The sequence below is a fragment of the Cheilinus undulatus genome, linkage group 3, assembly GCF_018320785.1.
Source record: "Cheilinus undulatus linkage group 3, ASM1832078v1, whole genome shotgun sequence".
Lineage (NCBI taxonomy): Eukaryota > Metazoa > Chordata > Actinopteri > Labriformes > Labridae > Cheilinus > Cheilinus undulatus.
The window spans coordinates 44580907-44608167 of NC_054867.1; the positions used below are offsets into that span (position 1 = coordinate 44580907).

The 27261-nt window shown below is 39.4% G+C and overlaps 1 protein-coding gene across 2 annotated transcripts in view; it reads right to left on the minus strand.

Moving 5' to 3' along the window:
• LOC121528646 (metabotropic glutamate receptor 4-like) overlaps positions 1 to 27261 on the minus strand; it is a 380875-nt gene that overhangs the window by 21880 nt on the left and 331734 nt on the right. For both annotated transcript variants that reach the window (XM_041816187.1, XM_041816180.1), the window contains exons 8-9: positions 10277 to 10413; positions 8069 to 9004 (exon numbers count right to left, since the gene is read on the minus strand). In XM_041816187.1, coding sequence (XP_041672121.1) covers positions 8069 to 9004; positions 10277 to 10413 — 1073 coding nt within the window. The remainder of the gene's footprint in view (positions 1 to 8068; positions 9005 to 10276; positions 10414 to 27261) is intronic.

A 27261-nucleotide genomic window follows, 5' to 3' on the forward strand; every position in this document is an offset into this window, starting at 1 on the left:
TATTCATTTGCTCTCATTGCTTTTGCTCTTATTTATGTTTGACGGTGTGGCTGTTCCGAGATACCCCTGCCCTTTTTCGAGCTTGTGTGGAAAGCATCAAGCATGCTCTTCCTGCTCTTCAATGACAATAGAATGACAATGATTAAGCCAGTTATGGCACAGAAAAGGGGCTGGGGTGGAGGAGGGTTGCAAACAGCAGCTTGTAGAGGGAGCAGCAAAGCAAAGCCAGGTGAGAGCAGTTGAAATATGGCACCATGAGTTAAATCAGCCAATAGCGTGCTTAGACTGAATCAGCTGACCGTCTAAGCTGAACTATTCTAATAAGATGAACTGTACAATAAATATAAATGTATACTTGTATTCATGCACTATCAATGTGTTAATTGATTTAAAAAAGAGCAGATGAAAAAAAAGACATACCCTATATGCACATAGAAATACCACATATTTTGAATCTCCAAGAGTACAGCACTAACAGTTTAACCTAACTTACTTTTTGCCAGAGTTTTCATCTAAAGATCTATTTTTAGACAGGTTATTCTAGTCTTCCCAATGGAAAAAGGTAGTCAACTAACCTTTTTAGCCATAGTTTCAGTCAGATAAATTAAGACTGTACTGCACATGGAAAACTACCAAGGAAATGAGGAAAAAACAAAGGTGTCAAGTTGTAATATCCAACATTTCCTGATTCCCTCATTCACTCCGACTTCCTCCCCTCACAGACTTTATAGCGTCACGCTACTTCCTACCTTGCATGCTTTGTCTTTTGAACACTTTCATGTGTTTCATTAGGGGACTTGTTTAAATGTCTCCTTTTCTATGGAGAGAGTCTGTTAAAAGCAGCCTAACTTAGTGCTGCATTATAAAGTTTTTCCCGACTCGACACTCAAAGGTTCTTCTGGTAATATATTAAATATGATTATTCTCTCTCAAATGAGGAAAGAAAAAATGTAGGACATTTGCCTTAAGCCAGATTTCCATTTTGTGTCCCATTTCATGTCTTACCTTAACAAAGCTCAGGGCGATGGCAGAAGTTTTCCAAATGATAAAAGTGGAACTATCTCCCAGCCATTCTGTGTACAGTTTTCTACAGGAAATAATAATTAATGAGTGACTAATATAATTTGAAGTGTCTCATATTAAGCCTGCGAGAGAGGTTTTTTTTTTCAAGGTTTGTAAATTAAATTCATCTTAAGTGTAGAAGAGGAGAGAAGTAGAACTTCACTTACCCTTCAAGGGTTTTTTCTCCTCTATTTTACTATTCATAGCCATGCTAGCTAATGGATTACCTCACCCTCCAAAAAAGCTGTTCAATCTCTGTGTGATTGTATTATTCTCTTTCATCTTCAGAGAGAGGAGATGGAATGATTAAACAAAGAGCTCGCTGATATTCATGGCTGCTGTTGACATGCGACTTAAGATGTGCAACTCACATTAAAAAATAATGTGGACTCTGCACTTGGGACTTCTTTTTCTTTACACTGTGTGCTGTGTGGCTGATGATCAAGAATGCATACTGATGATAGTTGACATTTTGGGATTTTTTTCCTGAATATATTCCAGTAAATCTAACATAAAACAAGTGCTTTCTTTGAGCTCAGCAGGTCTTTTATTGTTTTCAACATGTGGCTGCTGTTTCTCTAGTTAAGTGTTAACATCAGTTGATTTATGGGGTAAGAGGAGGCCAACATGCAGAGCCAGAATAGTTTAGACCCTGTGGTGTAAACACAATATGCAGCATATGAAAAAAATCATTGTACTGCGGGTCACATACTGCATTTTTAATGAAGTTCAATTGGCTGCAGTCATATGCATATTTTCTGCAGAGCTGTAAACTAAAGAAAAGATTTTGTGGTGCTGAGAATGACACAGTGCACTCTCTAAGTCTCTAAAGAACATTTTCCTACAAAGGTAACTATCACAGCCAGTTTTTCCAGGCTGGCATTTTGATGCATTGTTTTGTTTAATCCCAACGGGAGGGAGGTAAGGATTAATTTGTTGCATCTGTCAGACCCGTGCTGGCACTGCTGATAGTGTCCATGCCAGTATGAGCTTTTTCCTCTCACCAGTGTTTTCTCTTGTAGCCACTGAGCCCTTTTTGTTTAACTGCCAAAGACCTCTTTCAACTGGATGTACACATATCTACTGTTCCATTGTTGTACCTCTTTGGCTTTGGACCCACACTGTCCCCGCTGAATGTGAGGTCCAAGCCTTGCCTCCATTTCCATGTCCCCTTTGGATCCCTCTTGACCTGTGCCCTCCCAGTGCTCCCACTGGATGCAGTCCAGGTCCATGGTTCACGAGGTGGAGCACATTGATTTGACATCAGAGCAAAAATGTGAGCTTGTGCTTGTATAAAGAGCTCATGGGTCTCTAATGCACTGTGGCATACAGCCGTCACATATATGTGAGTCATGGGCCTGCGTGCAGCCTGCAGAGTTATTAGAGAATGCCCTCATAAAACTGTGTCCACACTTCATGGGTTGTTAGTGCATTTCAAATATGAGGCTTCCACATGACATCCCATTTTTAGTTGCTGTTTTGGTGGCTGAGTTCTTTTCACTTCATTTCTAAAATTACTCTTGTCATGAAATACGGGCAGAGTGGAATATTTTAATAAGAAAATGAACAACAGCGTGCCGCGTGGGACTGGGGAACAAATTTAAAGATTGCTGAACTGCAGTTTTTTAAAAAGTTGGCTCATGCAGGAGTACTTACATCTTTTAAAGCAGTAAGTCCACTCTTCAGAAAGTACCCTGAAACTAGTTAAAGTGTAGCAATGACATTTTGAAGATTAGGAAATGACTTGGGCTGTAGTTAACCAAAGAAAAACCTGGCTGAATAAAACTACCCCTATGCACCAACGATTGGTCGTTGGTGAAGTAACCCTGTAAGTTACATCTTGATCAACCTAATTAGTGACAGTGTCCTCATCGCACCTTCCTAGTACTCTAAATGCACTTGAAAACTAAACATAACAAGCTTTTGTTGCAGCATGATGGATTATTTTTAACCTCATTATGCTTTAAGAAGTAACATCTGACTTAGAGATGACCAGCTCTAATTTTTTTGATAATTATATGAGAAATGGACTCAGATAATTGTTATCCTTTTATTTTATAGATAATAACAGACACTAGTGATGCACAGTATACAGAAGATTTTGGGGGTTTTGTTTTAAACCAGAATTTCCTGACCAATTTCCAATTTCCTCAAATATAGCTGTGATTCAGACTACTGGTGGATATTAAAGAGGCTGGAAGATTTAGAAAGTTTGACATCGATCTCCCACCAGATGGCAGGGTGAGCAAGACAGGTGGACAGTGTCAACAGCTAAGCAGACGGCTGTCTACTGGCTCCAGTCATCCATTCAGTTTAATATGGTTGAGCCGTGCGAGCCTCAACCACAAAGTAAAGACCCTCCACTACTAACAATGGCAACAACAAAGAGTCACCCACTGCATACCTTTATGTGCACAGGTGAGCAGAATAGGCTTACTGAAATGGCATGCTAAAATTGCTACAAACACAATAACAACATACACCAACAAGATCACAAAGCACCTCAGAGAAAAACACATAGACCCATTTAAAAAACATAACAGGTTAGAACAGAAGCTAGCTGGCTAGCCCATTAGTTGGAAGATGACAGGCTGCTAAATGTTATACAAGAAATGTAGTGTTGGCAAATCTGTACCAGGTTGCCATAACTGCCAGCCTGACAAGTTAACAGGAAAACATGCTCCAAAAGGACAAATTTATGATGCTGAAATTATTAGGTGTCTGGTTTAAGTGCTTTTAAAATGACTTAATTGGTTAAAAAAATCTTACAATAGGGCTGCTAACTTATGTTATATGTCACTAGGATGACTCTATAGCGTGAGATTAAATGGTTAGTTAAAAAGTCCATACATAAAGCTCTGGATGATTAGCTAGAGGGCTAGTGACATAGGTTTGTTTATCAAGGTGAACTTAAAATGCGTCCACAGGTCAGGATGGAAAAACACATTTTTAGGGACCAGGAGGTATTGTTGTGACTCTCCTCTGCTCTTTGTTTGCAACAGATATCAACAGGAGCATGTGCATTTTAATGAGATGATAAAGGGACTTTTTTGCCAACCTGTGACTAAAAACGGTATCAGGGTTAGAGACTGTGACAGTGGGCAGAGCAGAGATACTCGCATTTCCACTTCAATACAACCAAAATCTTGCTCCAACAAACACCATGGCTCCCAACCTGGGGTCCAGGACATGCTTGGGGGGTACCAGATAATTCAGGGGGGTACAAGGTTCTATCAAGGGAGGGGTGTCAAATGAAGAAATGGTGGGGAACCACTGCTCTGCGTCTCTGCTTCATCTGTTCTGCCTGGATTACACTTTTTGCAATCCCCTCCTTCACTCCCTTTGCTGCATGCTCTCTGTTTTTCTCTCTTTTTCAGTCTATCAATTACCTCACCAGTGAGAATTTTGTTGGAAGAGAGGTCATCGACTAACTAATCAACCAACCAACAGAAGGATGTCACCCTGAGAAATGACAGAAGTTTATGAAACAAACTGGACCAAGATGAGGTGCCAGGACAGAGCTGAGCCACAGTTGTTCATTGTTTGTTGACAGACAATCCGTGTCAAGTCTTCAAAAAAAGTGACAGGAAGGCCTTCTTTGTTTTTCACGGGGTACCAGCCAGAAAGCTACAAAGTGTTCTATTTTTGTCATTCACATTGCATCCCATTTTACCCTATCATAGGGGTTTTCAAAGTACGGTAGAGTGAGCCTCCCCTGAAAAATATAATGTATTCTGCTGCACAAACTCCATAAAAAAGGAGGGGGGAGACTCGTAACACAACCTGTAAAATTCTCTAGCTCACTTTTAAACATCTGTTTATTTTTTTACATCTTTGCCATTTCTTTATTTATTTTTCTTTATTTCTTTATTTAAACATCCATCTATCCTTGGCATTTAGTTCATTAGTTTTGTCATTAAAGTCAACAGAAATATCATGCTACTTTTATGCTCTTCTCTAATTTAGTGGGAACAATGAATCCAATGCAGTCATCATCCTTCATCTTCAGCCTTGCCTGGTACTTGCTTTTGATCATTGTAAGTTTTGAAAGCCTGCACTCACACAGGTTGCCTTGGTGTTGATGTCTCAGTTTCTGGGACCACAATTCCTTTAGCTGTTTAAAAAAACTTCTGTGGCTTGGTCACCAAACTTTGGTGCTTGTTCTGAATATGGCAAAATGCTTTTATGTTGCTGTTAGCTAGCAACACTTTGCAATTTACAAACTGTAGCCATTAAGTAAACCATGAAATCCAAACTTGGTTGTACTTCCTTCTTAAGCGGGCCAAACACTACACTATAATCTTGTCGACTGTTGGGCTGAATCTTCCCTCAGGATTCTTAAATCAGATGGTTTTTAAGATCATCTTGCCAGATTATCCTGTAGTGTGTGGTGTTAAATAAGAGAAATTTTCCCTTTCTGACCTGATTGGAAGTAACCTGGCAGGCCAGATGGGTTTGTTTCACACATCCATCTGGTAAACCACTCATACACAGCGTTTGGGGAAGGGCAGAGCCTTTAAAAAAAAACGGATGGTAATTGGATGAATGTTCTGTCTGTCACATCTTTACGGGCCAATCAGAGCAACAAAACAAGTGATGTAGCCGCTATCGAGCTGCGCCCCTACTGATGGAGTTAACTCCATAACTGCATAACACGAACCATGGCGACTGTAGACATGTCTACACGACTTTTGTCATTTTTGAAAAGAAAAAACTCAATACTGTTCTTAGTTCTTTTTTTAACGAAGAAATGTCATCAAGTTCTGATAAAACTGGTGCTTTGGCAACATCGACGCTAATGTCTTCCGCTATAATTGCACTGGCCTCTTGTTGCTGCTTGCATACATCACAACTCCACCCAAAAGTACTGCCCCTCAACGCTGATTGGTCCTGTCATTTTTTAACCAGGCCCAAATGGTTCAGACAGGAGCTTTGCAAGATGGATTCACCAGTGAGAAACACGGAAACAGGTGATCCATCTGCTTCGCAAGGTTAGATTGGAGGCGCTCTGACCTGAGATCATAAATATTAAGCATGTTTAATATTAAGGACCAGAAATTCTGTTGTGTGAGGTGAGTAGGTATGGAGATTGTTATTTTTTATTGATGTTGATACCCTTATTGATAGTCCTTATCACTCCAAGTACTTATTGATGCCACTATCGACACTTTCCTAATGTTTTGTAAAAAGAAACAATGACAAATATTTCCAACAGAAGCGGTCTGAACTGAGTAGTGCTTGCATTAAAAAGCTATGATTCAGTCTGTTATATCTATTTTATATCCCTCAAATACAAACACATTCATAATATATATAACAACATATATATATATATAACATAACAACTGTACTTTTTAAAGTTTCTTGTCAAAACTAAACTGTCTTTTTTTGATGTGGCATTTGAACATATGACATATAGGATACAGTCATTTAATTCACTGAGGTTACTTGAACGCATCATACATAACATCTTTCAGCTCGTTAAGTCTGCTAATTAACTTCAATTATGCCAATTGCACCATGCATTTCTGCCTTGGATTGATATTTTTAACTAACAGGACCTGCTACAAAGCTTGGGAACATTTTTCAACTTTTATCTGAGCAGTTGAATGTGAACATTGTCCTGGGGCAGCTGAAGCAAATTTTATAAATGCATGTTACTCCAAGTGCAGGGGAATAATGCTACCAACAAGCGAAGACTTTTTTCTCAAGCCAACAATTGGAGGTACCACAATTATGTTTAATTCGATAAACAATGCTGATGTGCTTTTAGCTCATGGTCCCTTTGCAAGAACTGATGCATGTTTAACAGCAGTGAGGTAATATCAAAAAATTACATTATGTCACAGAACCCGTCAAAACTCGATAGCAGTATCAATAAGCTAAAACTTGATTGATTGTCAGGTGTTTGAAAATGACAGAACTGGGTCTTTATGGACCCGGGTTTTGATACCCATGATACCCTAGTGGCAAGGAACAATGACAGCTGAGCAGGCATGAGCAGACTTGTGATGCAATATGGAGGAATAGCCAATCAGGCTGACTGAAGGAGGAAGTAAAACAAAAACACAGCTATGGCAACAATAGTAAATGGTAGCACCATCTATGACACTGGAAAACAGCATACCACAGATGAACTGACAGGGGAGGGAGCTGGACTGATGTGGATTTATAGCTAACAGATAACCACAGTAGCTTCTTCCCCCTAAAGTCATGCTTGACCTTGCAAGATTTTGCTTGTTTTGAGAGAAGAAACCAGGCTGAGACTCTGATAGTCGGTGAATAGAATCTGTTAGTGTGTGTCCGCTGTGTTGATGCTCTTGTTCTACACAACACACCATATGAACAAAACTGGAAGATCAGTGATAATTTGTCACCATTTGTTGAGTCTCTGGAAAAGTAGTCAAGGTTTCCTAAATCTTCATGTGTGTGGCAGGCTTACTGTTCACTTCAGTATCTATCTCTTCTCTCTGTATTTATCCATATCCACAGAGAATGTATCAATTTTGCCCAGAGTACAGTAGAACTCAGCTAAGCAAAGCACTGTTTACTGGTTTATGTTTTCTGACAGTGCAGCTCCCCTGATGTCCTCTGGCATCCCCCGGGGGGAGGCCCACCAAACACTTAAGAAAATTCTGCTCTATCATTTTTTTCAGATATATCACATTTATTTTAAAAGTATCAGGAAACTTAAAATGTGAGTTTTCCCCCTTTTTGTTGTAGGTGTAGTAAATTATAAATATTGATTTACATCCTAAATTTCCACCACAGCTAATGTGTAATTCTTTAACCTGCACCTGCATATGGTTTTCAAATATTCTTGTGGACAAACCAAAGAAAAACAAGCAAAAAGAGAATATATTAATATGCAAAGCTTATAATTTAGTATCACAGAAGCATTTGTGTAGCTGTTAATTTGAACCCTTGAGGTTCTTCCATCAATTAGGAAAAAAAAGCTTTTTGTGAAGAGAAAAAAAAAGCACTAGAGGATTGGTTTTAAGCTTACCTTTTCTGTGGACTGTGAAGTGCCAAAGAAGATTGGGATGAATGCTAGCCAAATAATGCAGGTGGTGTACATGGTGAACCCGATGGGTTTGGCCTCATTGAAGGTCTCCGGCACTCCTCTGGTCTTAATGGCGTAGACTGTACAGGTGACCATGAGCAGCATGCTGTAGCCCAGCAGGCAGATCAGAGACAGGTCAGAGATGTCACACTTGAGCACCCCACGAGCCATCACTGGGTTAGATGTCCTCTGGTCCTCATAGTCAATAATGGCCTTGGAGGGATCCACGGCAAACCAGATGCACACTCCGAGCAGCTGCACTGAGGCCAGGCTAAAGGTGATGACGAGCTGTGAGGCTGGAGAAATGAACCTGGGCGCACTTATGGACATGGTGCCCTGCTCAAAGATGCGGTAAATACGATTGGTTTTTGTGAGCAGTGCTGCATAACTGATGCTCATCCCAAGACCTAAGAAGATCCTGCGGAGTGAACAAATTCCTACATCAGGGGCAGAAATCATCAGGAATGTTGTGGCATAACAGAGGAAGATGCCTGTTAGCAGCACGTAGCTCAGCTCTCGACCTGAAGCCTTCACAATGGGAGTGTCGTTGTAGCGGACAAATGTAACAACCACAAACACAGTGGCCATGATGCCAACAACCGCAATGAGCACAGGAATAACTGCCCACGGAGAGCTCCACTCCAGTTTAACAATGGGGATTGGAACACAGCCTGTGTGATTCTCGTTGGGCCGTAAATCAAAGCGACACATCTTGCATGTGTAGGTGTCTGCCTGGTACTGATAGCCATCACAGCGCTCACAGTGCCAACAGCAGGGGATGCCCTTTACGATCTTCTTGCGCTCGCCTGGCTGACAGGGCTGACTACAGATTGAGGAAGGGATCTGACGAACACCGCCGGGCCACTGCATTGAACGAACCTGTGAGGGGAGCACATGAATGTAGAGACACAGATAGAAGAGATTTGTGAAACACTGAGCTGTCTGTACCCAGTAAAATATGGGCATGTATGGGTGGTGAAACTGAATCGATCCATGAAGCACCCCTGGAGGTCAAGGACAATATAGATAGTAGTTGCTGGATGTTTGAACCTGGCCTTAAGTACAACTCAGAAAGCCTCAGTGCTACGAGACTTTATTTATTTATTTTGTAGGGGGTGGGAAAGTGCAAACTGGGGGTCAAATAAATCATTCCTCATAGATTGAGCTAAATTTTCCAGTGGGAGGTCAAGTTATCTGAAGGACAAGAGACAGAAAGAAAAGGAAAACACATTGTTTGCTCTGTAGGGAACTGACACAGTTTCTCCCTTTTTTCACTTGGGCAAATAGTTGTTTGTGTTAGAGGAATCAATACTCAGCTGTCTGTGATCAGAGGAAGTGGAGATAATTTCTTTTTCAGGGTACTGCTCTCCTTTGTGGATTTCCCCCTTTACGAGCATTCGTGTAAAGATAAATTAAAATTGTCATTTCAAACGGATCTGCTCCCTTCAACGTTATGTTATCAATTTTATTCAACTGTGGCTGTTCATTCAAAGCTGGTGAATTTCTTTGTAAATGTGCGTTTAATTAAGAACTCAAAGACGGCTAATTAAATAGTCCGCTTTAGAGTCAGAACTGGCACATTCCACAGTAGATGCCCACCCTAAACCCCCTTTCTCTCCTTTTTTCTTCCACAGCACATGTTAAAGAGGTAAAGGCTGCAAAGCTCCTCTCAAGCTGCTTCATGTGTTCAATTGTGGACTCTTTTGTGTGCCCTGGGCTTCCTCTCCATTTTGTCAAAACATAATTTGTTTGGAACCCTTTATGTAATTTACTGTTATTATAGCGTTACTTCATCACACAGTCTCCTGCCCACAGTATTGTTTTTCTGGAAGTCAGTGATGCTGTCTGGAGAAGTGATATTAAACATGTCTGTCCTTAAGCTCTCGTGGCTTTCTTTTCATCACAGTCTGCCCTGTTAATCATTTAAAGTGCCCTCGGGATATTTACACCTTTGAAGATGGCACTAAGCGTTATGAAATGGTTTTGCTAGGAGTTAGTGAACAAACACGAAGCTGCAGAGCTGAAGAAAACAACTTTCAGAGAGGGATTTTCATTCCAAACACTTTGACAAACATAACACTTGTGAGCTTAATTCAATGAATCTTGTAGGATGAGGAACTGTAGGCATGGAACAGAAAAAGCCAGGCTTACGTTTAGATGGAGTTGGTCCGTCCAGTGGCCAATTATTTTATATTCTGCAGTTCGGTTTCTGATCTGGTACTGGTAGATCTCATAGCGACCAGGGGCGTCTCCGTTTTCATTGAAGAGCACCGGGTTTCCAGCGATGCCTAAATAAAAGAGCAATCATCATTAGCACAAATCATTGAAGCTGTTTCTTTGAAGTGAGCATGAATGTGTGAGGGCAGACTAATCTGTCACTGTTAGTAAAATAAGTACGGTTATTCCAGTACATTAGAAACATTACTTTACAACAACTGGGACTTAAATCACATACATGGATGATTTTTTTTGGATATAACTGATAAGCAGCAACTTTCAAAGGCTCTGCAGTTAAGAGTTCTCTGCCCATATTGTTGTGAACTGGAAGGTTTGCATGGTTTTGAGGTTATGTATACCACATTTCAGTTCTCATCAGTGCTGAAAAATCCAGCTTTTTATAACCACAACTACAACCTAGAAACATGTCCTTACAGCATGTGTCAGACATCACGCAGCATTGCACACTCACTGTCTACACTGCATCTGTTAAATATTTTATTCTCTGCCCTGTAATTCTAAGTTTCACCTTCTAAAAAATGTGACATCTAGTGTATTTATTTTGAATGTGGATAAACATAAATGTTGTGCCTCATATTAATTTTTTTACCTCTGCGTTGACACAAGTCAGACAACATGTACTGTGTTTTTTTTTCTCACTGACAACTACTTTACTTATGTAAATATATACATTTACATAAATCTTTGAGAAATGTATTAAGAACAATGATGTAACCTTTACTGAAAGGTAAGAAGCAGCACAATCTTGTTTAGCCAAACCTACTGTATGTCCACAGTTCCTTTTTTTACTGAGGAAGCCCCAGTTCAACCCATCACATTTCCTCTCTAAGGTTAGAAATGGATTGCTTATTTTTATTTAAACCCTTCATAATTGTGTGGGTAACATTAAGCCCAGTATAAAGCTATGATCAAAATAGAGAGGAATCAGGAGTGTGGTGAAGGGAACTCTGCCCTAGCAAAAAACATAAGGCTAGAAAGGTCATCATTATTTACACAGCACTTTTTATACATTCAACAACTCAAGTTGCTAAAAAGAGGCAAATATGTGGTATTTATTATTATTTATACAAAGAAAATCAAAATACATGACATACAGCAAAAACAACTCAAAAGATTAAACACAGTAAAATAAAAGATAAAAAATATGATTATAAGTTGCAGAAATTGGACAAAATGGTTCTTTAAAATTCATCTGATTATTTGTTTGGATAACAAAAATTTCCAACTGAATCAAAATATTGGATTAATTTAAAAACATTAATCAAATAAGTAGATTTCTGTATATGACAAGAAGTGAGGTCAAAAAAAGTGTAAATTCAGGCAAAGTATAACCTGACACGCCAAAGGGATTTGTTTCACACATGCATGTGAAAAACCTTCCATAGACGGTGTTTGGGAAAGGGCAGAGCCTTTGAAAAAAAAAACTTGGATAGTGATTGGATGAACGTTCCGTCACATCTTTACGGGCCAATCAGGGCAACAAAACACGTGATGATTTGACTCCTGCTGAATCCAGTTGGGAGAAGGACAAAAACATTGTTTCCACAAAGAAAAGAACCCAGGGCTATTCTTTGTTCTTCTTTTAACTAAGAAATGTCATCAAGTTTTGATAAAATTGGTGCTTTAGCTGCATCCACGATAATCTCTTCCGCCATAATTGCTATGGCCACTTCTCACTGCTTGCATACGTCATGACTGCCGCGCCCGAAAGTACTGCCCCTCTATGCTGATTGGTCCTGCCATTTTTTAACCGGGTCCAAACTGTTCACATGGGAGCTATGGATTTGCCATTAAGAAACACAGAAACAGGCAAATCCATCTGCTTTGCAAGGTTAGCTGGGAATATGACCTGGTTTTACTTAGACATGTCTTTGTTCAATTATTTATCCAGTAGAGGGCGCTCTGACTCCTTTCATGTCACACACTCCATATTTACCTCTTTAGCAGAGACACTAGAGGTCAGAGTATCTTGGCTGTGCATCAAATATGTTGAAGAGAATGATTTGCCTAAATGGTAAGATTTTAACTAGTTTGTGAAATAAACAATAAGTTCCCTGTTTCTTGTCCATGAGTCATGACATGCCTTGTTGTGTCGGTCGTGTTTCTCTGTTTAGGTTAGCAAGCAAAATTTGGACAGCCTAGCATAACATGGCTGTAGGTGTGAATGTGAGCATGTCTGGTTGTTTGTCTCTGTATGTCAGCTCACTGGTGACCACTCCCGGGTGTACCCTCCCTTTTGCCAAATGACAGCTGGGATAGGCTCCAGCCCCTTGCAACCCTGAACGTGATAAGCGGTGAAGGAAAGGGATGAGACGGAGAACTTAACTGATCAAAAGTGAGACTAACAATGCATATTCTGATCACGAGGCTCTCTTTCATCAAGTCTTGCAGTTTCCTTTTCTAAGCAATTCTATCATGCCATGTGCAAATACAGTATGAAAAATTAAAAACAAAAAGAGAAATATTTAAAGTTGGCACTAAATGACATGATAATCATATTTGCCAGAATCTTCCAATATCAACATTTTCTCTGGCAGTAGCGCTGCATGCACACACAGAGCACATATGGAGCCCAAGCTGCCTTTTGGAAGCAGCTTTGTGTTGCTGGCTACAGTGACACCGCAGCATTTATCATTCTTCTGGACATGTTAGGGTCTTTGGACTGAAAAACTATCTTTGAAAGCGTGGATAACCCAAAAAAGAGTGTCAAAAGAAAAGAACTGACCCCCTCCTGAACTCACACGTACTTTTCTCCTTCTCATGCTGTCTGCTGCAAATGTTCCCTTCTTGTCACTAAGATAATAATGTGATAACAACAACGATAACAATGATAAAGACAATGTATTCCTGTGTGGCATTTTAAGACAGGCTGTAATGATGTGTCAAAAAGAAAACACGCCATAGATTTCTCTGTTAGCTCCCCGATGGAAACTCAGTGAGCAGCACTTTCAGCTCAACGATCTGTTTAATCATAGAAGAATGTGGAGAGGTTCTCCTTAGAGGCAGAACCAGGGAACTTCATGACTAATTGCTTTTCAAATCATCATCTATACAAACGTCTTTACCTTAAAACACCGATGGAAGCTTTAAGCCCTTGTGCTTTTCTTGCTTATTAAGTCCCGTATATAACAATATGCACCCTAGTTAAGAACAAAAGAAGTGAACGTGGCCAATTGCTGCTGATGGATTTCTGCTGATGAGTATTTTTTGTTCTTGCTCTTTGTTTTGGCGCCGGAGGATGCAGCGTCCTAATCCACATCTTGATGAGTCAGCCCTGCTGGATTATGGCATTACCGTTTTGCTCAGCCATGCCTCTGTGACAATGCCGCCCACATAACAAAGCAGTTGGTGATCATGCGAGGATTATAGTGACTTTATACAGCAGAGAGGCATTATTTCTGTGGAAACATATTAAGAACATCAACAGCAATGCCACGTTGTTATATTTTTTTTATCAGTGATTTTTATCACTCTAAGGATTTTGCCACTCCCCCCAGTTTCTTGCACATTTAACATGTTCTTTTTTAAGCCTTTTACTTTCCTCTGTCACAGCAGGTGTGTCATGTGCTCAAACCTGTAAGAGCTCATATGGACACTGCTGAATGAAAGAGGAAAATGGACCCTTAATGGCCCACTGCTGGTTTCAAGAGAGTAATGCAAGACACCAAGTATATCACCCTTTATACTATTTGACAGCATTGAATATACTTATGGGCCTTTCTGTCATGCTTTCATGGATTGACAGCTCTCTTTTAATCGCATTCAGCCCCATGAATTTACAAAGATATGATACAACTATCACACACGTATTTCTGCAGGTATCACATAGGCACTTGCCTGCTAATCAGTAGACAAGAGGAGAGAAAAGTGCAGACAGACATCACTTCCAACAGCATGCATGCAAGTAAGTCCATTTTAAACACTGTTAATAACTGAAGTCTGGACCTTTCTGATATCACCTCCTCTCTCCATTTAAAAGACTCCTGTTTTTCATAGTTTTAGTTGTGGTTCCTTATCAAAATAAATGAACCTCATGTGAGGAGGTGCTAAGGCTTGTACATACTTTGGTAAAAGCTGAATCACATCAACATTAACAAAACATGATCAGATCTGCCTCCACTGACAGCAGTGAGGCTGCCACTGGTCACCTCCAGTGTGACTCTAAACGTATTGTCAGGAAAAACATGTGATCAAGAATTACTCTATTTTTCTTTTCTTATCTGCTTTGTAAATAGTTTTTGGACTGCTTTTCATGTGGGAAATAAACTGTGGGTTTAATCTGTGTAGAAAAGTCACTAGATTATGCAATACTCCTGAATGCAGCATGCCGTCACTGCATGTGAAGCTGCTGCTGTGTCACCTTTAAATGACATCAAAAGAGTCAGGTAGATGGCTGCCGCTGAGAGGGTGAGAAGACGCCAACTTGATGTTGCCGGACTGAAGAGCTGACCCACACCCATTAAGATGAATGAAAGTAGTAATGCTTAAACCCAAACAAACAAAACCTGAACTCCAACGAGTCTTGGGATTGCCGCTCATCACAACTAGGGATGGACATCGAAATGCAGTACCGACATGGTACCAGTACCAACACATCCAATACGTACTGGATTCGAAGAACAACACTGGTATTGATAATGAGAAATAATCCACTGCACACTGAGATAGACTTTACTTAAACTTTATTATGAGTGAACAACGCGTTTCGCCTGTAGCTTCTTCAGGTTCGCCCAGCAGGTATTGATATTTCATTTTCATACCCTGCCATCACAATGAAATCCCCCACCACATCAAAAGGAAGGCTGTTCCTGCTTATTTTACTAATTTTTAACATATTGCTACCATCACTTCCTACAAAATGGGAGATAAGCTCATGGCCACAACTGCCATGAATTTGTCTTTCATTTGGTGTTTTGTTGTTTCTCTTGTCCCTCTCCTCCTCGTCTTGCTTCTCTCTGCCCCTATCCTTCCTACTAGCTCTTTCCAACCCTAGTGCAGCTATCGCAGAGAACTGTGAACATGAGTCTGGTGTGCTCGACAGTCCTGCTCTTTAGATAGGGAAGGTTTATATCAACACTGTAATGGGGCTAAATACTGCTAGTGCTCTGATCATGGTAAATAACTCTGGTCTTTATTATTATAATATAGTATAGTCTTTATTTTAATTTTAATGATTAACACTTGTCTATTATAATAGGCCACAACAAACAGTACTGTCTCGACCTGTCCTCTTTGTAAAGTGTCCTGGGATAACTTTGGTAATGCATTGTCACCATACAAACAAAGATTCACTATTTATTTGTGCGCTCACTTTATTCAAGCTGTACATAAATGTCCTTAAATCGTTTTACTATCTGGACTGATGTCTCTGCTCTGCTTGCATTTTCCTACCGAGTAAATAATCACATTTACTCGCACACATTAACTTTATGTTTCTTCTCGTACCAACACCTGTATATGAATGTGGCTTTAGCCTCTTAAAAAAGTTTTACTGGTTTCCTTTACTTATCTTGTGTTCTACTGGGATCATTTTAAGGTCATTTTGCGAATAATTTATGATACCCACACAGCTTTTATTCTCCTAACGACCTTCAGCACCCTTATTTCAAAAATATCAATTCTGACAATGTTTATAAAGTATCGATTTTGCACCCTTTATCACAGCACCTTCTAGAGTGAAAAAGAAAGGAGGCCCAGCTAACCAGCGTTGAGTTGAGCTTACACATCTTGTATCTGCTGTCATAAAACAATCCTTTCTTTCTTCTGTCTCTCTCTGATGTCAGGGCTTATAAGTTTTGAATTTATCTATAGCTAAGCCTGTAACAGTAAACTGTTTAGGATGCTGTCTCTTCAGAATGAAATCATCCAAAAAGTTTCATGTGTTTCCATCTGAACTTCAGACTTTGATCAAATGCTGCAAATAACTGCATTTAACACCCTGGTGGTTTCAGTGAAACAGTTCCATATAGGTTGTTTGCAATCATGTGATCCCGAATGTCCGTTGGGGGACAGGAAGTGGGAGCAAGCCATTAGGAGTGAATAGGAATGGAGGAAAGTTAGTACTTCAAAGTTCTAAATGGATCTCTTTGTTGCAATTTTTCATCAGAAAATTACTTCACATATTTAATACGATCCCTACAGAGTTACATGGTGTGGAGGTGAACAATATCACAAATACTCAGTGCTGCAGACCTTCTAGCATCATCTAGTCAGAGGAAGGGGGAGTCCAGAGGAGACAGGAGTCCAGAGGAGTCTTGTACTGAGCTAAGAGGTTAGCTGAGCACCTTGAAATTTAAGAAATTCCTCATTTTGTCACAAACATGCTATTAATCAAAACGGTGATAGACTATCAACCAAATAAACCCTGTGGGGTGAGCCACTGAGTGACAATGTGCTGTTCATGACAAACCTGCACCATGAGACGGCTCTTACGTTAGCTGTGGTGCCTAGCTCCAGCTCAAGTTTCTTTCCTCCATCCCTTGTCTGAATTTAATCCACATTTAAAAAGCCAAACTGGCACCAAATGAAGAGCCTTTGGAAGCCAAACAACCAGCTCCACTGAGCTGAGCCAAATGATCTGGATCTCATAAAAGAGACAGATTTCGAGGCTCCAGGTTGGTCAGACAAACTTTAGCTAAAGAAACACAGGCAAGATCAGAGTTTAATGAGCTAAGCTTTGGCAAAACTGTACTGAACCAAACCAGACCACTATACAGAAACAGACCATACTTAAGTGTTGTATGACACCTCTTTACCAATCTTTAGATGGAGGCTTATTTACATTCTTGCCCTCTGCCGTTTCTCCAGAAGTTTATAATTTCATTTCTATTTTTGCCTGAATATTTCACGACTTTTCGGACACGAAAATAGCTTAATAATTAAGAATGTTTATATTTTCACACTTTGCATGCTGGCATAGTCATAAACATAGCCTTTTTGGTAGCATTTCTCTATGTAGAACGTCTTTTCCTCAAAGGTGTTTCTCTGCTGCTGTGTGACGTCATCTGCAAAGAACCTACAGCCAAGATTCAGCTCTTTTTAAGGACTTAATTAAGTTTCTCTTCCCTTGTCAGCCATGAATCTCTGCTCTGTTCGAAGCAGGAGGAAAGGGGTGAGAAAGCATAAAGTTGCAAAGTTAGAACAGGCAATAAGGCAATTTCTGTGCTTTGGCAGATCATTGATCCATCTCATCCCAATCTAAGATCATCCTATCACACACCCCTTATTTATGTAATTGGTAGTATTTATTGAAATATGTCTCTGTTACATCCTTTCCCTTTAAGCCCGATTTCTCTAATTCATGGTTATGAAATGACAAAAAAAAGGCAGTCAGGAGAAATGCTGTGTGCCTCCCTGTCATACATAAAGCACTGTTGTTTTCTCTTTATAATAGCTGAAGGGACTGTGGCACTTTGGGGCAGTATGGTCAATGTTTGAGCTTCAGATGAGGAATTAGGCCCGTCATGTGGCACAAACTGCTTGTCTAAACAGTCTTCTCACTTAGTCAGGGGCATAATGAGTTCCTCTGAGGCCTCTGCCACCGCTGCACAGCGCTGTGCACTAATGTGACGGCATAGTTTGAGGTCGCACATGTGTGTACCACGGGCTACTGGTTTTCTCGCGGCCTCTTGTGCTCTCAAAGAAACGCTGGGGTTAATGGAGTGCTTGTAATTATATGTAATATTTAATGACTGTGGTATTGTACACCCCCTCCTTCTTCCACTGCACGTACACACCTTAACAATTACTGGAGTATGATCATTAATCCAACATGTGCTTGTTCAGCATGGATGCACAACCGGGACACCTTGGTGAATGGCAGCACAGCTTGCTGCCCTCTGCACCGGTCATTAACTCTTAATGACCTGTAAGTAGGGAAGTCATGCAGAATTTACCACCGATCCACTTCTCTCTTGATAAGTGAGTCTGTGTGAGGTGTTCCAACACCCTCTGTCACTGTCGTGACATTTGCATGATTGCTCAATCATAGCTTATGAGTTTCTGCTATCCACAAGTGCTCTCTACCTGGGGTTCAAGTGCTGTAAGCATACAAGAGGAACGCGTTTACAACAAACTTGTACACATCAGTCAGAGGTTCATTTAAATAAAAACAGGGGTTGTGTGTACAAAGGAGAGAATATGAATGCCATAATGTGTCAAATAAAAGCCAGTATTCAAATAGTCTCCTAGGATAACCAGCATGAACGCATTAAGGGCAGTAAAAAGGTGTAGTTGGGTTGGATCGAGCTGTTCTATCATAGTTTCCATGGTAAATTCTGCTTTATTTCCACAGCAATAATTCCATCAGTACCACAAAAGATATGTGGCATATTCACCAATTTGCTTTTTCTAGTTTCTCTTTCAAAAGAAATAGTATTTTTATTTATCAAATGATTCCTACTGGGTCTGCTGTTTTTGCAAGGATGATTTAGGAACTATCAGTTAAACTTCAAACCATACTTCTTGGAGATGTTCCCGCCAGGAGCTGAATGGATTATTCCATTAAAGTCACGAGAAAGAATTTAATGTTTCACATCAAGCAGAAATTAATAGTAGTTTCAGCACTTTAAAAACAGTGAAATGGGAATAAAAAAGAGAATAAAAGCAGTATTTCTGTTACAGAAGACAAACTCTGAGCAATAAGTGTGATAGGGATCATTGGTGTGAGAATGTACATCATCTTCACCTGTTATAAAGACAGGTAAAATGGATAACTTGTCTTTTCAGTCTCAAAGATTCAGCTCTGTACTGAACACTACATACTGTGAGGTATTAAAACACAGTGCAACAGTAGTACAAGTAGACACAAATCTCAGCGTCAGCAGATTAAGCATTAGTAATAGCAGTATTATTCAATGCAAGTTTTCATTAACCTCTGTAAGCAACTGGCCACACAAGAGCAAGACATGCATTCCCAAATCGGCCATTTTTCTATGACGCCATGCTCAGGGTGTTAGGCTCAAATATTATAATGTTGTACTGTTATATTTCAGGCAGTTAGTGGGGCTGCTTGATTTTGGCAAAAGTTATGATCATAATTCATCATTTTTCATCTCAGCCTGTAATGCTAACCACTATGTGCATAGACTCTAGCACTGCACAGCATCAACTTTGTTTGATTGGACCTGAAGCACTTACTGATGTTGTTTCCTCCTGTCTAGATCTTTGCTTGTGTTGCACCTACTCTCAGAGGTATGTCACTTTGGACAAAAGCATCTGCTAAATAACATAACATTGTTTCCCAGTGCAGAGGGCTTTGTGACAAGCTGTCAACCAATGGCAGGCCGTTCCGTCATCATTTCATGTTGTGTCAAACTGCACGTCTAACTGAGCAGATCATGCAGAAGCAGGCCTGAGAGAGAGAGAGAGAGAGAGAGACTTATTGACTCTCTCACTCTAAGGCCTGTGATGTGGCACTGTGGCACTGCAGACAGGAACTGCTTTGAATAATGACTCAAATAGAGCCAATACAAAGTACTGCAAGGATTTTTTTGTAAATATGTCAATATTTTGAAGAGTATTTGTGCCCAAATTATTTTTTTTCACTTTTAGGTCCCTGAGAAATGGGAGAACAGGTCCTCTTTTGTCTTTATAATCCCAGAACTTATTTAAAATTCAGGTAAAATTGCTACAGCATACTGTACATATTCTTAAAGTCCAGATAGTCCTGAAAAAAAGATGTTTAGATGTTGACTTTGCACAACAGGGCTGATGTTTCACAAGCTTACAAGACACAATAGATAAAAAAAATAGAATTGGCTTGAAGGATTAAAATGCCCAACTGGTACTGGGTAAGGAGCACTTTGGAGGATAAAAATAGCTCCTTCTTCTGAGCTGAGCCAAATGATTCAGGTTGATTAAAACAGATGGATTTCCATTGCAACGAGAACCCGCTGAGAAGACATCGGAGAACACAAGTGAGATCCGAGTTTACTGTGGCAAACTTTGACTGTGCCAAACTGTACTTGACAAACCGGACCACTTGGTGGAGTCCATATGAGAGAGTCGTCTGACTCCTTCAGACTTCAGAAGGTTTTAAATCCATGTTTTCAGCTGTTTCTCCATGAGCATTTACAGTTGTGTTCAAAATAATTGCAGTATGTTTAAAAAAGTAAGTAAAGCTCAAAATCCTTATATCTTTTATTTCCATACACTGCACACTCAATCCAAAACAAAGCATGAAGAAAAGTTTTACATTTGTTAATAATTAACAGAAAGGAAGAAAAATTTATTTTACGTTTCTCTAAAAATAGCAGTGTCTGCATGTTTCTTTATTAACTCAAACATTTACTGTATAAACTGACAGATGCTTGAAGATTTAATTTTCCTGTAAATCACTGAACTAATATATAGTTGTGTAACCACTGTTTCAGAGAACTTCTTCACATCTGTAGTGCACGGAGTTGACCGACTTCTGGCACCTGTAAACAGGTATTCCAGCCCAGGACACTTGGACTACATTCCACAAAAACTTTGCATTTCTTGGTTTCATCTCAGACACCGCATTTTTGATGTTATCCCACAAGTTTTCCATTAGATTGAGGTCCAGGGATTGGGTTGGACACTCCAAAACGTAAATCATGTTGGTCTGGAACCAAGATGCTGCTGATTTAGTGGTGTGTTTGGGGTTGTTGTCTTGTATAAACAACAACTTCAAGGGCATTTCCTTTTCATCATAAGGCAACATGACCTCTTCAAGTATTTTGATGTATTCAAACTGACCCATGATCCCTGGAATGCGATGAATAGGCCCAACACCCCATATCATGATGCTTGTGCCACCATGCTTCACCGTCTTCTCAGTGAACTGCGGCTTGAATTCCCTGTTTGGGGTTGTCTGGCAAACTGTCTGTGGCCCCCAGACCCAAAAAGAACAATCTTGCTTTCATCAGTCAACAAAATGTTGCACCATTTCACTTTAGGCCAATCAATGTGGTCTTAAAAAATTGTAACCTCTCCAGCACATGTTGTTTTTTTCAAAAGTGAGACTTTGCAGGGGCTTCTTTTTGATAGCTTGGCTTTGCATAGGCATCTTCTAATTGTTACAGTACTCACAGGTAACTCTGGACCTTCTTTGATCATCCTGGACCTGATCATTGGCTGGGTCTTTGCCATTTTGGCTATTCTTCAATCCATTCGAATGGTAGTTTTCCCGTTTTCTTCCACGTCTTTCTGGTTTAAGTTGCCATTTTAAAGCATTTGAGATCATTGTAGCTTTGCAGCATTTCATTTTCTGCACTTCTCTTTATGTTTTCCCCTCTCCAATCAACTTTTTAATCAAAGTACGCTGTTCTTCTGAACAATGTCTGGAAAGACCCATTTTACTCTGATTTTCAGAGAGAAATGCTCTATAACCAGCATGTACAATCATTTGCTGCCTTTGTCCTTAAATAAGAGCCATCTGTTGAATGACCTCACTAATGGAACTCCACACTGCGATTATTTTGATCACGCCTCTTTTAATTAATGATTCCGTTACACAGAATCAGCAGCATGCATGTCATGACCGTTGAGTCTGTTGGCTTACTTTTACTCTACTACACCTACTGGTAAATTATTAACCATACATACATACATACATACATACATACATACATACATACATATTTATATATATATATATATCTATATATATATATATAATCTATATATATATATATAGATATATATATATATATAGCTAGATAGATAGATAGATAGATAGATAGATAGATAGATAGATAGATAGATAGATAGATTCTGACCAAAACAATGATTGATCTGGTTAGTGATGTTTGCCTGCTATCATTTTGGACACAACTGTATAAAATTTTTTCTGAATGTGTCACTAATATGGAGAATCTAAAGTAGCTCAAGATCCCACACCTTCTTCCACAATGTGAGCAGTTGGCACAGTTGTAAGTACAAACTTTGGTGTTTGATGAGCACCCCCTTTATGCAGAAATCACTTCCTGCCCCCATCTAGAGTTATTCGCTGTGATTTGATGCCCTTTGCAAACATCCTGTACCATGATAACACTGATAACTGGTACATGTTAGGAAATTTTCATATCACTACAAAAACGAGATCAATGAAAAAGAGATCGATATCTGACACTAAGACATTTTACAGTATCTTTTATTGTTTGTTTTTACGTCAGTTTTGCAGTGTCTGTCCAGCAGGTAAAGGGATTGTTCCTTACAATAACAATGATAGGAAGGAATTAAAATGAATAGAATTTATATATAGAGCCGTCTGTTTTTATCACTGTAAGATACCGACAGCCAGGTTTTTGCGGCTGGTTGTCATGCTTGTCAAAGAAAAGCAGACATTTTGTATCACACGAGTACAAAGTAGGCACATCTTGTCTGAAAAACACAAATCTGAACTCATCTTTGAGCAGAGAAAGGTGTGCAGCGATAGAAAGCCCTCTGAGCTCGTCTTCTTTCCACACTCATAACCGCTGTCCCTGGTGAGAACAACAGCGTAAAGGCCACTGCTTTTTTAGTCTGTGCCAGAGCAAAAACACTTTTCCCTGATTTGATAGCAAGAGACATGAAACACTGCTGGGAAGCTTCATTCAATTCTAGCCTATTGAAGTCTCACCAACTCTTAGATGCATCAAATGCAGAGGTGAGGACTCAAAGAGAGGACGCTCTAAAGAGTGTCAAATAGTGTTAGAGATGGACTGGAGGTGTTTGATTCTCTCCTCTTTGTCGGCCACAGCTCAAGCTTAGAAGTTGAGGAACAGCTTGAGTGGAAAATATGAACAAAGAAAACGCAAAAGGCTCTTGAGAAATACCCCCAGACTAGTAAAAATATCCCAGCCAAGCAAATCCTTTTTTTGATCTTTCCTTAAAGGTTATCTGTCATCATCTAGCTTGCTGTGTCCCCTGGTTAAACTCTGACAGCCAGAGGAGATCTCATAGATAAATGGTTGGCTGAGCGTGCCAGAAATAAGGCAGCTATGAGCAGCATTGGTTCTTAGAAGCTTTTTAAGACATTTGACCTTTATCAGCTGAGTTTCATTATATAGGCAACCAAAGATAATTTTATATCTGCTATGGATATGCTCTTACTGGACTCCTGAGAACTGTGCAGCTCTGCAAACAGGAAGAGATGTGAATTATTTTTAGTGGATGGCTGTTAAAACTGCTGACAATAAACAGAAATGTGTAACAATAGATTCTTGCTGGCTCAGCCTCAAGAATGATTCATCACAACAGCAAAAAAAATGACCTACTTTGACGTACATTTCTGGCAATTGCTATTTGTTTGAAAGAAAAAAAAAAGGATGACTGCTGTGTGTTTACTGGTGCATATCGTACTAATATCACCACACAGAGATAAATATTGTCTTTGAAAATACAACAGTCCAGTCTCAGCCGTTTGGTTGTTTTATGTATCCGGACTGGTTCAATATACTGCTGAGGGCTGATGCAATTAGATGGAGTGCAGTGTAACCCCAAGGCAAGCCCTCTGGTCAGATGGTGTTGTAACATTTATATAGTTTGCCTGTTAGAAAGAAATTCAGCTCCAAAGGACCTACTGCAATAAAGCCTCATGTCTCTGCTCGCAGTATGAAAGCCCTGTTCAAGCCACTTTATATAAAGCACCACTCAGGTCTTATTGAGCAAATAATCAAGTTTTTAAATGTTCACACTTATGTTAGTCAAGTTCTCCCAAATGATATTTAATTGAACACTTTTGTAATAGGGTTTTTGGTACTGTTTAATTATTATATCCATTATGCAACTACTTGACTGTAACTGTAAGCCACCTTTTTGAAAATATTTCATTTTTAGAGAATCAAATCAAACTTTAGTTCCACCTTTGGGGCCCAGGTGGATAAGCATTTAGGTCATACCCCATTTACTGACATTATAGTCCACAAATCAGGTAGCTTGGGTTTGAGTCCAACCTGTGGCTTCTTTCCCACATTTAATTTCCATGTTTTTCTTCCTGATTTCAAACTCTATCCACTCTCTCATTCAGATAGAAGCTAAAAGCCCAAGGACTAAGCTCATACGAAAAAAAAAATAGCACCCAGAAAAGCTGTTGTGTTTATGTTATATTAGAAAAGCTACATTCAAAGTCTGGGGCTCTGTCTCAACTCTAGGTTTTACCCCTATCCCACTCTCCCACAAGAGTCTTCTTGCCATTTACAATAGTTACAAGGGTTAGTGGCAGTGTTCATTTTGTCAACTAAAACTATGACAAAAAATGTTTGTCAACCGCTTTTTTTCCATGAGAAAGACTGGACTAAGACTAGCCAAAAATAGATCTTTGATGACTAAAACTGACAAACATTAACTATAGTTTTCATCAAGATGACTAAAACTACACTAAAAAGTAATTTTGCTTTTGTCAGACATTCAAAACCCATTATATTTCTCCACTTTGGGTAACTCTGACAAAATACAATGCATCTGTATCTCTTCTGCCCCTCAGCTGTAGAAAGCAGGGACCCCAAGTTTGGCAGCCTGCACAGAAACCACTACCATGACTTGGTACCAGATTTAGGCAAGAGAATAAATGCCTGACTAAAAAGTTAAGAGTAAAATGTGCAGACTTTTTAAAGACTAACGCTAGATTAAAATGTTTTTTGGGGTTTTCTTCGACTAAAACTAGACTTAAACTAACCTCACAAAGCAGATTCTGTGCAAGTTTCCAAGTTGCTCACTGGCAAATCCATCTTGCAAAGCTCCCATCTAAACCATTTGGGCCCGGTTAGAAAGTCACAGGACCAATCAGTGTTGAGGGGTAGTACTTTTGGGGGCAGCAGAGTCGTGAAGTTAGCAAGCAGCATCAAGAGACCAATGCAATTATGGTGGAAGACATTAGCGTTGATGCTGCTAAAGCACCAGTTTTATCAGAACTTGATGACATGTCTTCATTAAAAGAAGAACAAAGAATAACATTGAGTTGTTTTCTTTTCAAAAACAACATAAGTCATTTACTGACACTTCTACAGTCGCCATGGTTCACATGGTTATGCAGTTCTCTGTGGAGTTTATTCCTCAGTCGGGGCGCAGCTCAGTAGCAGCCATGTAACGTGTCTTGTTGCTCTGATTGGCCCGTAAAGATGTGACAGACAGAAGGTTCACCCAATCACCCTACAAACTTTTTTCCAAAGGCTCTGCCCTTTCCTAAACGCTGTCTATAAGAGGTTTACCAGATGGATGTGTGAAACAAATCCAACTGGCATGTCAGGTTAGACTCAAACTATAAGGGGTAGAAATTACTAAAATGTTACAAAAACTACATGTTATTAAATCTAAAGACTGATACTGAGACTAAAATTAAATAAACACTAGTAGTGGTAGTGGTGAAATCTTCTCTCAAGAAAGGGGATGACCCTTCAAATTTCTGATACAACATCAGTAACCACAGAAGTGTCAGAAACACCAGATATTTCTACTACGACAGATTACAAAAAATATTGATTGAAATCAAAAGGATCATAATGCAGTGAACAATATTATATTATGATATTAGATTACTGTCGTAATTTTTAATTCCGACCAATGATAAGCAAGGTGCTGGGAGACACCTAACCCTGCCTCTTTAGTCTGACAAGAAACAATGCACATGGACTTGTATATACTAGAAACAATACCTACAAGAGCTTAAAAATATTTAAATCTTATTTTTTTTAATACTTCTTCAGTTTTTTTAATCTAATATTTAATTTCTTTACATTGAGAGCAAGGCTAACAGAGGCAAAAATCCTTGTTGTATAAGCACTTGGCAAATAACGCTGATTCTGATTCTGAACACTTTTCTTCTAAATGTGAATGTGCAAAATGCAGGGGTAAGTGTTAGGGCAAGGGGTTAATTCCAAGTTCAAAAGTTTCTCTTTTCAACAAACAATATATCTGGAATAATTAGTGGTGTGCTGTCCTGATTTTTGTGATGAAATGTGATGAAATTATAAAATTACTTATTTCAAATATGAATACTTCAATATGAAATATGCACCATGCTAAATTTTCCTCATAACGTGAATCAACATGCTACTGTTTAATGACTCATGAAGGTCAAAATGATGAGGGGAATTAGGGTACTATTAAGTGTAAGGTTGACACTGGGATAAAAAAGAGGATGCCCATGATATAGCAAAGTTGTTGGATTGGCCAGATTCCATGTCTCTCAACAGACAGATCCATCTTGCAGTGTTCCAGTCTGAAAGGATTGTGGTCTGATAGCAAACCAGACAAATCAGCATCATTTCAGGAGAATGAGGTGGTAGCTATGGGTGGGGTTTAGCTGTAATGCAAGCTGGTAAACAATGGCGACCAGTGTAGCAATTAGTGTGGATGTAGCTATAGTTTAGCAGGAGTTTTTATCTTAACTGGACCACATTTCTTTATTATGAGAAGTATGAGAAAACAATAAACATTTGTCTGGTCAAATCAGAAACTTTTTCTGCCCTTTTCAAACATGCAATGGATATGTGAAAAAGTCCATCTAGCCTGTCTGGTTATGATGGTGGTATAATGCCTAACTACAGTGAAAGAGCTGAAAGGATTAAGTGTGAGAAGAGGAGACATTGACACAAAATTACTGAGTATATATATTTATATCAGTTGTCCTGAAAGGTACCATTTACATAATCATTTTCATGTGCCACATATTGAGAACAGATCGTGAGTTACCCATGATTCATGATAAAGTTAAAGTGCAACACAACCCTAAAATTCGAATGTCATGGATAGGGCTGGAAGGGTCCATGTTGCTGGTCGGGATCTGATTATTAGCCCTAACTTCATAACCATCCATAGTAGATCTACAAGGAGCTACCTGAGAATGTAACAATGGTACATGCTCCTGCAGAGAACAAAAGTTTTTCAAATAGGTTTTATTTGTGATCTTGAAAAAAGTGCTTTTTATAATGTATGGGTAAAGTTTAAGTCTT